This window comes from Pristis pectinata, chromosome 7 (genome assembly GCF_009764475.1).
Source record: "Pristis pectinata isolate sPriPec2 chromosome 7, sPriPec2.1.pri, whole genome shotgun sequence".
Lineage (NCBI taxonomy): Eukaryota > Metazoa > Chordata > Chondrichthyes > Rhinopristiformes > Pristidae > Pristis > Pristis pectinata.
The window spans coordinates 50,857,385-50,869,698 of record NC_067411.1 but is presented as its reverse complement, the minus strand read 5'-3'; the positions used below and the strand labels follow the sequence as shown (position 1 = coordinate 50,869,698).

The window sequence follows — 12,314 nt, the reverse complement described above, 5'->3', positions numbered from 1 at the left end:
ATTGGTCTAGGAGAGAATGCTGATACTGATTTGCTTATTCTGACAGTAGATTTAGAGGATTTTGTAGAGTTAGCATTCGTAGTACCTCTCCAGTGCCTTGAGATGCTAGCCTGCTCAGATTTCAGGAGGGCTGGGATCACTGATGGGGGCGTGGGTAGGGGGAAGGTGAAGGAAATTTAGTGGTGAAGTGAAGTGTGGATGAATGTGATTTTCAGGGACAGAGTGTACATCAGATACAGAACAGAAGGTCAGAAGAAAGAGAGGGTGAGGGTTCATAAGGTGCAGTGAAGGAAGGAAGGTGAGGGTTCATATGTTGCAGATTTGCAAGAGAGGGAAGGCAGCTGAAGTAATGGTTAGATGGAGGGTGAGAAGCAGGCAGGATGTGATCAGTGCTTTGCCAGTTGTGCTCATTTGATGGCCTTCAAGGAGCTGCTATAAATTAAACTTTTTATATGCAAAAGCTCTAATAGGCACCTTTTCAAATTTTATATCATCAAAAATATAATAAATGTAGAAATTGGCTTGTGTGAATCAGTTGCATTTTTAAATGGTTCAGTATATTCTTTCAAAGTCAATTTTAGCTATTTAAAATTAGGCAATTCACTGGTAGTGGACTTGACACTGATTAAAAAAAAGGTCCTGCTCTTTGTGAAAAACCTAATATAACTGGACGTTCTCTTTTAAACCTATCAAGGATTTTCTTCTCATTGCAAGTAAAAAATGATAAACAAGTGTTTTAAAATGATTTGCGATTGTGATAGTACTTTGAATATTTTATATTTCTATTTCTACAATTAAGTTTGAGCTGGAACTTGAATCGTAACTTCACTTCAGAAACCAGTGCAATTTCACGCACCATTTTCACTTAAATTTAGGTAAATATAACAATATATACAGGTTAGAGAATATGTGTTTAGTTAGGAAGTACACAAAGGTGACCAAGCTGATTGTTCTCCATGTTTCTTTTCCTTATTGTGCATCCCTGGTACCTATTCAGCATTGCTTGTGATTATTGTGTCAAATGGAGCACATGGGTTTGAAATCACAACTTGCTACTCTGTAACCTGGTGTGTCAATGCTCGAAAATGTGACTCTCCCGAAGTGCGAAGTGCTTTTTTTCTTTTTGATCTGTGTCTGGGAGCTGATTCCAGATTACTGATCAATGGGACAGCATGGTCATCAATTTAGTGCTGCTTTTATGGTTTCATTGCACCCAAGTTAATTATATTCATCGCTTAGTATATTGTTCATGGTTTTTCGAAGGATATTCTTTGGTTAGGTTTTATGTGAAGTGGTGCATAAAGCACTGTGAAATTTATCCACATAAGTTTCTGATTGTGGAAATATATTAGATTAAATACCTACCCAAGCCAAATTATTTGCTTTGCCTTAGTTTTCTAATTCAGTTTTCAAAATCCGATTTATGTAACAAGCCCAATTTATAGATTTGCAATGTAGGATGCCACTTTTATTCTGACATGATTCCTCCTTTTTCACCCAAGAATATTTTTTTAATTAGCGATGCGTTGATGTGCTCACTCAATTCAAAACACTAAGCTTTTTTTTCTGTATCTCTTAACTTTTTAATCCTTATCAACCAAGAAAACCCTACTGGGTTTATAAAATATCACCTGTCTACCTCATTATCTGCATTTCAAAATCTTTGACTCACATTGTCAATCGGTATTCAACTCCCACCAGATTACCTTGTAAAATTTGATCCAAATAGGGATAAAACCAGCATTTTCAGAATCTTTTTAAGTAACTCTCCCTCATGGCAATTAATGATGTCCCTAAGCAGTACCTTTAAATCTTTTACAGGTGTTTTAAAAATCTCAAAAATACTGTTGTGTTTTCCAAGTTAATTAATAGATCAAAATGAAATAAAAATCATTGTTTGAAATGCATAACCCTTAACCCTTTCTGGATTGAACACAATGCATTTTGATATTTATTCATTTCTGAGACAACGAATGGAGTAAATTACATCAAATGTCAAGTATTTATATACTGTGAGTTGAACAGCGCAGACTGGCACAGTCTAATCATATTTGGAATCAGCTTTTTGGCTGATTATAATGTTGAAATTTATACTGCCAGAATCTTTGTAAAATAGTTATCATATGGAATACTTTCTATGGCTCATCGAATGCTTAAATGAATGGTGATTGTAGTTTTTGTGTAAAACAAGAAGGGAGGAAAAACACCAAGCCACTCTGTTGCTGAGTAACAACACTTTTAATATCTTTTGAACAATTCAATGAACTTGACGCTTGAAGTCCATTAAACATTTTTTTCAAATAAATTAATCAAACATCCCAATGCAACATTGGGTGCCATGTGGAATCAATGTGCATTGTTGCATTCTTTTGATGTTCTGCTATTTTTTTCTTTGGTTAGTATCAATCCAACAATTCCTATCCATTTATGACCAGGACAAATTTAGCTGCATTTTATGTTTTGATAAAATGTAATACAACCAAGTTTGAAAATTAGTGTTTCAGATGGTCCCCTGCTCAGGGACTGTCCACATGGAGTGGTAGGACATGAATTTCTGTTCATGGGCACTTGGCTTGTGCAGCTGAGAATGGTGATTTACATTCTTGATGGAGCTTTGAATTGGAAGTGGGAGGAAGAATCACCTGAGACTGCTTTTAGGCAGCCTCTGGTGTCTGGTTGCACTGCAGCAATGTCAGGGGCTCACGAGCAGGTTGTCAGAATATGATTGTGGCTGGAGATCTGTGCAGTTCAAGGAGAAAGAAGAATAATAGAGAGGTAGTGCATTAGAAAAGGGGAGGTTCGCTCTTAAAGGCCACAGTGTGAAGATTTATTTAAATACTTATTGTGTTAATAACCTTCGCCTTTGTGTTGTATTTGATAGATTCGGAAAGATTTGCAGAATCAGAAATGAAGCATGCTTGTCCTTTATATCAACATATTTTGTTTTGTAAAGCAGCAATTTGTATTTAATGCATACATTTAAGAGCCCTGAAATTCAAGATATCAGTTAGAATTTGTGTAGATTGTTAGGTGAATTTTAATTTGATTAGGATTTTAAAAAATGAATTGTACATTGTCTTTATTGTATCTTAATACATAAATGATACAATAATGAATTGCAATCTCCCATATAGAATTAAATTGTTTTAAGACTCCCATTAAAGCTGATGCCCTTTAAACTACCATTATGACATTAATAGAATAGTGTTCAGTAGGTTGCAATTATCATTATTTTCTTTTAAATGTAATTGCAATGTGGGGTCAAATGCTTTTGTGGGTAAGAAAAATACACATAGTCATGGGATCATAACAGAGTCATATGGAAACAGTACCATAGGATCTTTTACACTCCCCTGAGATGACAGGGAATGCTTTGGTTTAATATCTCATCAGAAAAGCAGTGCAACAATCCCTCAATACTGTTATGTCAGCCCAGATTTCTGAACTGGGACTTGAGCCTGAATTTTCTGACTCAGGCTGGAGCCATTGCTGATATATTAAAATGAAATTGTAAAAAATGCAGTATTTTAAAAATGATTCGCAAGTATTTTATGCTGTACTTTTTCCATACTATTCTGAAGGCATTGATTCTCTGTTGGAATCCAGTTTCACTGGGAACTGAAAACAGATATTTCTGACAACGCTTAGAGAGCAAGTAGCATCTGTGGAAAGACAAATGCAAATAAAATGTTTCAAGTTGATAACTCTTCATCTGCTGGTGGTGCTTGTGCCAGTTCAAGTGACCAGTTTGCATGTGAGCATCACCATTGGTAATGAAATTGTAATCGGGTATAGCTAACTCCATTCTTGTCTCTATGCCCAGTAGGGATTTCGCTGGTGACAAAAATCTCAAACACTAGCTGTTTTTAGTGTTGTGACCCAGGCTGCAGGTTATATTTAAATTGAACAATCTCTAGTATTAAAAAACCATAAGAATACCTAACCTAGGCTTATCTTGTACCAAAATGATAAATGTTTATGCATTATTTCAAGAAATGCATTTGGGAGTCTTGGATAAAACAAATACATGAAAAATTTCATGTGGAGAGCAAAATGGTCTTTTATGAATGTGAGATATTTTAAAATATCTTTTTGTAGAATGCAAGAGAAACATATACAAGTATATCAGATACAGATAAAATACATCTTTATTTAAAATGGTGACATAATTAATTACTTTTGTATTTCTTAGACATGATTTTTTTATGGTGTACCTACTCATTTTATTCTGTTTTAGTTCTGCCAGTGACCAGAATTTATCATATCAGTAAGGTGCAGATCTTAAAGTAGCAGGATAAAGTAATTTCCTTAAAAGTGCAAGTTTTAGTTTCTATTTATGCAGGCCTTACAACTTCAGTTCTCTGCTTTGTCTATTTACATTTGAAGGTATCAGCAAAGCATCGTGCCACAGAGTCACTACTACCAAGGGCAAATCTGATTTGAAAAAGCTTATTTAATTATTAATTTTTGAGTAATATTGTGACTGTCATTATTGAAGACTGGTCTCATTTTGAAACACTTCTTTTTTCTTTTTAATGTCTTCAAGCAGCAGGTTAGATGCCAACAGAAGGAAATAAACAACTTAATCCAGCGGAAAATTGCTGTAGATGATGACGCTGTAGCAATGCAGAAGGAAGTGACTGATTTAAAAGAAAAACTAAAGAATAAAGAACAGGATTATAAGGTATATTAGTTCAAATATCAAAATATAATAGTTGCAAATTTTGGAGCTTTATTAATCTCCTGCAATTAACATTGTCCCATGTTATTTGCATCAGCAGCAGTTGTCCATGTCACAGTATAATATCTATTCTTGATTAATTTCTATATAAAAATGTCTGAGAACTGTTTCTATTGTAGATTTGGCTAGACCTTATTTATTTGGCTAGATAATGCCAGTCACTGAAGTTTTAGCTGCTTTGTGACATTCCAAATGACATGCTTACAGAGAAAGTGCCTAAGGTCTTGAGGCACTTTAAAGCTTTGTGGTTTTATATTGAGTGCAAAACTCTGAGAAAGCATGTTAAAAGCTCAGGATCTTACCCTTATAACTTTCTAGATAAATAGTTAATGATGGAAATGGAGCAATGAAGTAAGAGTGTGAAGATGTGGCTTCTGTTAATTAGATTCTGATGGGACTTACATTATTAATTGATAAGGCCAGTGCCTGAAAAATTGTGTCTTTGTGGGTCTCAAAAATAGCTGGGGACAGCATCAAAGGCAGCTTGATCAATTAATGGGCTTTTGTAAATGTGTTCTCATCAAAGCTGTCATTCAACTAAAATATGACCTGTCTACCTGCAGGAAAAGAGACCAGAAGAGCCAACAGGTGACTTCATATGTCAATTACCTAGGGTTGCTGGTGTGCAAAGCTAGAAAAAAATATCTACTTGTTAATTCTTGTGTTGTTTGTTGACCTGTTTGGTGCACTTGTACAGGACGCTAAGGAACATGCTCGGAAGAGTGAGGAGAAAACTAGCCTGCTTCTGAAAAATCTAGAGGAGGAAAAGCAGGGATTAAGCACACGCTGCTCTGACCTGCTAAATGACCTGCAGAAGCAAGCAGCCCAGTGGAAGGAAGAGAAGTCTGACATTGACTCCAAAGTAAAGGTAGGAGAAGGGGCTATTGGCTAGGATTTCACAAGATGCTTTCATCTGCATTGACTTCATGGAATTTTCTTTAATAACAAGTCACATAGTGGAATGTACCCCATGGGCCTCATGTTCATTTAAATTCATTCACTTAAAACCCATAGCTTTTAAAAAATTAATACTGCAAAGTGGAAAACCAACTGAAAATATTATATTAGAAATCACACATGTCTCATTGTTAATATAACATGATCCCATTATCATTTCATCTCTGTACAATATTATTACTTCTAAGGCAATAGAGACCTTTCCAAGCTACTGAAATGTGCAGCTCAGTAACTTTTCCTCCTGACTTACCATATGATTGAACTCCACAATTCACATGCACAAAGTTTAATCTTAAAGGAGTACTAGATCTAATGTTTAAAAGATGGTAATCTCTGCAGTTTTCTCACATACTCAATCCTTTGTGAAGAGCACTAAATAGTAATGAGGAAACAAAGCTGCTATTGCATTGATTCCTTATCCTGAAATGCATTCTGGACAGGATGACCAAGGTGGGTAGAATACAATAGGGCCAGAGTTATTTCACAACTACATAAAGTATTCTTTGGATCCCATTTAGAATACTGTGTTTAGTTGTGAGCACTGCACAGGATTGACCTAGGAAAGAACAATGTGCAGATTTAGCAGAATTAAAGGGTTCAATTGTGAGTTTGGATTGCATTGAATAGACTTGTATTCCTTTGACCAATCTAATTCAGGCATTGAAGATGACTTAAGGATTTGGAGGAGTTTGATGGAGCTTAACAATTTTTTCTGTTGCATGGAGTCATGAATAAGGAGGCATAAAATTAGAGCCAGATAGGGCAGGGATAAGGTCAGGAAGCATTTCACACAAAGGAGAATTGAAAATAGAAGTATTAATGAATATAGAACCAAGGCAGGTCAATGTAAATAACCTACTAATCAAACAGAATTGAATGGCTTAAAAAGATCAGTTTTGAATGCTCTCTATTTGTTTCTATGTTTCTTTGATATCCATGCGACCTGTATGTTTACATCCTGGGCCATGCAATTAAAGCAAAGTTGAATTTGTGGACCAAGAATGTGAATGCACTAGGAAGATATTCTACTATTCGAGTGAGTTACTCATTATAACACAGAAGGAGGCCATTTAACCCACTGGGTTGATGCCAGCTTGCAGCAGAGAAATCCCATCAGTCCCATTCCCCCTCTCCTTAATTCTCTGTGACCCTGCAACTTTATTCTCTCTCATGTTCCCATCGATCCTTCTTCATACCCCCTTTTGATTATTTTGTCACTTAGCTATGCAGAGAGCCAATTAACCCACCAGCACATCTTTGGGAGATGGCATATAGTTTTCTATTTCAATGGACAGCGATGCTGGCCCAGCATCAGCAGAGAATTTGTTTTCCAGGATTATGTGCATTTTTTAATGTTTGTTCTCTGGTATGGGCAGATGTTACTGCATGATTACCTACCTGTCTCCCTATTCTTTGCGAGAAGGGCTGCAGAAGAGAGAGGTTCTACCTTGAGATAATGAAATTAACATTCAAATGTCAAGTGCAACAATTGCTTATGTCCTGATTTTTTTTTCTCCAAAAGGAAATATATAACCTTGGGTTCATGATTGCCATTCTCTTTTTCAGCTGCAATTTCAATTTAGCTTTATTTTCTGATAGCTTTGCAATTTTTGTTTTGTATGTTGGGGAGTAAGTGACAAGTCTCATTCTTGTTTGAAATATATTTCAGTTTTTCACATATGGTTTTAATTGTATTTATTTTGACTTTTGTTCCTTTTGTTTCTTGTAACCCCAAAATATATCTTTTTATAACTTGAAATACTGTTTCATTATTCTTGTAGTGAAAAGGCAGCTGTTGTTTCAATCTAATAGAATAGAAGCTCTAAATATTTTAAAATTATTACATTTGTAATATTATTTTCCAAAAAATCAGATCTATGGTTCAGTATTTTTTATTGGTAATTCTTTTACACCTTGGACTATTTTCCTTGTTGTCCCAGTATAATTTTCCCAGTGTTTTTGTTACTGTCTGTTCTAAAATTTAGAGGTTAAATGGTGAATTTTCAACCTGGTACTGGAGTATCAAACAGCTGAAAAAGAAGAAAATGTTGCAAATACTCTGAAGATCACGCAGCAGTGAGGATGAGAGGCAGTGTTAACTTTTCATCAGATTTCTTTCTCATTCTCTCTTTCTTTAGATGCTATCTGGCCCACTAAGTAGCTCCAGAATTTTTTGTCGTAATTTTCAATTAGCTCATGTGCTTTTATAAAGCTAGCCATTTGGATTGGCAGACCATTGTAGTCTCTTCCACTTTTTAAGTTCAAGAGGTGGTTTAGATGTCTATTCTTTAATGCTAATGTATAACCAGTGTACAATAATAATCTGCCCAAATATATTATGTTTTTGTCACTAAAGCTAAATCTCTTGATGTATTGGGGATAAAGCATTTGTAAAGATAAATATGAAATCTAATACATGTACAATTTATTTTCTTTATCTGCAGAATTGAAAATTGTATGCTGGTTTAGGCCTAGTGGAAACTAAATTCATTCAGCAGTTGGAAAAAAATGGTATGCTGGTTTAGGAATTTACTAGGTTGATCTTTTTATTTTGATTTACAAAATAGATCATTTAAAATAAAGCAATGAACAGACCAAATTAATGAACCTCTGATATATTTTGCTCTGTTCTCAGAACCCTGTTGGCCTTGGGTATGGCACATATTCTCGCTGTATTTTTCACATTGCATTATGGTTCAGGAGAATTAGGCATTCAAGTGAGCCTCTGTTTACACCCTTCAGTGTACCTTCTTTCTCTCTCTGATGAAATTGCTCTATTTGTAGTTTTATTTCATTGTTCATAACTGTTAGTTCCATTCTTAACCATTTGATATTCCACACATGTGATGGAGGACGTACAATATCTAAATCATAAACAAATGTAAAGTGCCAGCAGTAGATGGATGGCATAGCTTCTTGTTTTGTTCGAAGACTTCTTCAGAGCAGGAAAGTGTTATACAATCCTTGAAACAGATTGTACAGAAGGAGGCCATTTGTCTGCAATGACCACATGAGAAATTGTTTACTTTGATGGCAGGAACACACTAATTATTTAATTTATGTCATAATTTTGCCAAAAGGTTGAGTACTGCAGTTCAGTAATGATTGTTTTCCCTTGAACTTCTTTCCTCTCTGTTTTTGTGCCATATTCCCAGAGATTCATAATGCTTAATTCTCTTTCTCCCTCTCTCTCTCTCTCCCTCCCTCCCTTCCTCTTCCTCTCCCTCCCTCCCTTCCTCTCCCTCTCCCTCCCTCCCTCCTCCCCCCCCCCCCCCCCCCCCCCCCCACTGGTCTACCCAGTTCCTATTACACCCCCTCCCCCGCCAGTTCCCTATCACCCTGTTTTTTTCTCCTCCTCCATCTACCCACCACCCATAGAATCCTCCCACTGGGTCCCCTCCCCCTACTGTTCCCATTCACCCACCCCACCTCTCTTATGGTTCCATGCTCCGCCTTCCTTTCTTATCATTTTCCATCCTCTGCAGTCCCTTGTTACCTCCACCTGTCGCATCCCAGCCTCTGTCGCTATTTCCACTGCCTATTTCCACCCCTCCTCACCTGGATCCACCTTCCGCTTGCCAGCCCTTGCTCCACCCCTTCCTTTTGCCTCTTTATACTGGCTATCGCCCTCTATCTTTCAGTCCAGATGAAGGGTCTTGACCTGAAACATTGACTGTCCATTTCCCTCCATAGATGCTGCTTGACTCACTGAGGTCTTCCAGCATCTTGAGCACTACCCTATATACTAGCATCTGCAGTCTCTTGTGTCTCTGAAAAGAAATACCAACAGTCATGAACACAAAGTTGTGCATTTTCTTTTGAAGTAAGAACATCAGGCTGTAAGCAATTGTTGCACTTGGCATATGAATATTAATTCCATTACTTAAAGTTAGAACCTTACCTTTCTGTTGTAGAGGACGGAGAAACAGATAGGTAAGCATGCAATAACATTTATTAGTGTCTGAGACAAATATTAAGAAATGCACATATGCCTGGTTCATAATAACTCTCCTGTTAATTTCACTTGGTGAGTTAGCATTATGGCCATGAAGTAAAAGCACACTATCTCTTGAAATATTTTGCTTCATGGACTTACGGCAGCTTGTCCATTGCAATGTAAGAGCAGTTTTCACAGATACCCTCTTAATCTGTTGATAAAGGATAAATGATGTATTTCAGCTCTTCAGATGGCCAAGGTATGAGATGCTGACTCTGCCCTTGCAAGTGCATGTGGAACATGGACTACCCCTGTCACAACATATACTTGGAATCCTTATGTTGTCATAAGGGTACTTCAAGTACATTGTGCAATGCTGCCATGTAATCCTTGCATGGCAATGCTGCTATGCAACTGTTTAATTTATATGGACTCCCAGACACTTAACCTGGCACATATATTCCAGTTAATCTTGAAAAAGGATACTGTAGAATACTGATGTTGTTTTTCCTAGAATTTTTGAACATCATTTAAGTCTTGAATCACAAGGACTTCCTTAGCAGCTGAAGTTTAAAATTTTTAAATTGTATTTAGAGCGTGGTAACAGGCCCTTCCGGCCCAACGAGTCCACACCGCCCATTTTAAACCCAAATTAACTTACCCGTATGTCTTTGCAATGTGGGAGGAAACCGGAGCACCCGGAGGAAACCCACGCAGACACAGGAGAACGTACAAACTCCTTACAGACAGCGACAGGAATCGAAACCTGATCGCTGGCGCTGTAATAGCATCGCGCTAACCACTTCGCTACCGTGCTGCCCATTGAAGACTTGATTTGTATTAACCACTCATGAAGGCATCATTTCAGTCAGCAGAAGGGTCCACTTGGTGTATAAAATATGTAGTGTGTAAATGGTAGAGCTGCAAATTTTGCAAGGTAATTGAAAAGAGCAAAACAGATTATAGTGAGAACCTTCAATCGGAAACCAATTGTTTCTTATTGGTGAGAGGAATCAAGCCCAGCTTCTGCTTGTTGGCGGAAACCTCATTTTTTTTTGTAGAGTCACACAATCCATTAACCAGTTGTGGAATCATTGCGTATTGCTCCACAGTCGATCAGCCCTGCTCTTTAAAATAAGCAAGTCAGTGATTTCTTTGGAGAAGGGCAAGGGTGAAAAGATTGAAAGTAAAATGGGAAATAAAAATAAATTCAGAAACATTTTCATAGTCATTACAGCTTAGTTTAGTTTTGGACTTTTTTTTGCATTAATACAGTAAGCATTGCTGTGATTTTTAGTGATAGTACAGAATGGGAAAACAAAGAGGTCCCCTAGCCAGAAAATGTTTTCTGAAAAGTTGTTATAAATTTACTTGTTAGGAAGTTATTCACACTTGATTTTTCTCTCTTCTCTAAGGCTCTCAATTTTGAGCTTTGCATTTACCTAATGTATAATGAGCAATATCGAGCAGCAATGCTGTTGATCAGCATGTGGATCTGGATGCTGCTTTGAGTTGTCTGAGTTAGGAAAATTCAATGCCAATAAATAATGCATACCTTAATTAAGCTCTGCATTAGTAGGACATATTTAGTGTTGTGCATACAAAGGTCTCTTTAACTTTATCCTTAGTTATTTCAGAACCATTCATGGAATTTGCATTTCATTTTATTTCTTCACCTAACCAGCACAGTATTCTTGTATGTGTTAAATTTCATCTCCCATTGTTCTGTTCATTTACAAAGATAATCCAATTCATTTTGTTATTCCTGAGCTGCCTTTTCCAATTGAGGCTTCCCTGCTAGTTGGTATGATCTGCAATTTAAGTTGCTGTACTGTGATCATTGATGTAAGCTAGAAGCCGTTGTGATCCCAGCACCAAGCCCTGAGGCACCCCATACCACTCTGACATAACTTCTCTTATGTGTGCGTGCTGTTCCTATCCTTCAACCAGTTTTTCATCCATTCCCTGGTTTCATCCTGAATCCCCACAGTTTTGAGTTTAATTAATAGCCTTTTGCATGGAGCTTTGACAAAAGCCTTTTGCAAGTTATCACTTTTTGCGCAGGCATTTCAATTTGTGCAGAATATTTATTTTATAAATGATCACACAGGTCCGTTGAAAGTGATCTCTGATTAGTGAACAGCAGAATTCTATAATCATCAGCAGATCAGGGCAGAGTAAAGCTTGCATATAACAAAGCTTACATGTAACAGGAATTGTTTTACTGATATTGAATAAGCAATTAATTTTAATATTGTTTCTGCAGTCTTCAGGATAGTAAAATAATAGCCAAAACACATATGATGCAAATAAAAATATGGTTGTTGTCAGCAGGATCTACCCTTGGTTGGACCTTAAAAAAATAGTAAGCACATAAAGATAGTTGACTGGAAAATAAGTCACAGCTCGAAACTCTGGCAGTGTTGCTTTGAGCTAGCTGCCGGGAGGTGCAGGAGAGGAATGTTTGAAAGACCTGAATTATTTTCCCCTCCTCTGTGAGGTGATGTCTGATCTCCACTCAACACCTTCTCACAAGAGGGCAGCTGGGACCAGAAGATTGAGCCTGTGTTTGCCACTGTGGCAGTTTTGCAGGCTGGAGCAGCAGTGTGTTACAACACATTTGATTAAATGTAACCGGTATCAAATATTGAGTAAAAGAGTATAGTTATTGCACTTATC

The 12,314-nt window shown here is 36.9% G+C and overlaps 1 protein-coding gene across 6 annotated transcripts in view; it reads left to right on the top strand.

Moving 5' to 3' along the window:
- Positions 1–12,314, top strand: part of cntln (centlein, centrosomal protein) — a 432,461-nt gene that overhangs the window by 89,149 nt on the left and 330,998 nt on the right. For 5 of the 6 annotated variants that reach the window (XM_052019932.1, XM_052019931.1, XM_052019934.1 and 2 more), the window contains exons 5-6: positions 4,547–4,684; positions 5,439–5,609. In XM_052019932.1, coding sequence (XP_051875892.1) covers positions 4,547–4,684; positions 5,439–5,609 — 309 coding nt within the window. The remainder of the gene's footprint in view (positions 1–4,546; positions 4,685–5,438; positions 5,610–12,314) is intronic. The other variant, XM_052019933.1, reaches the window with a different exon arrangement.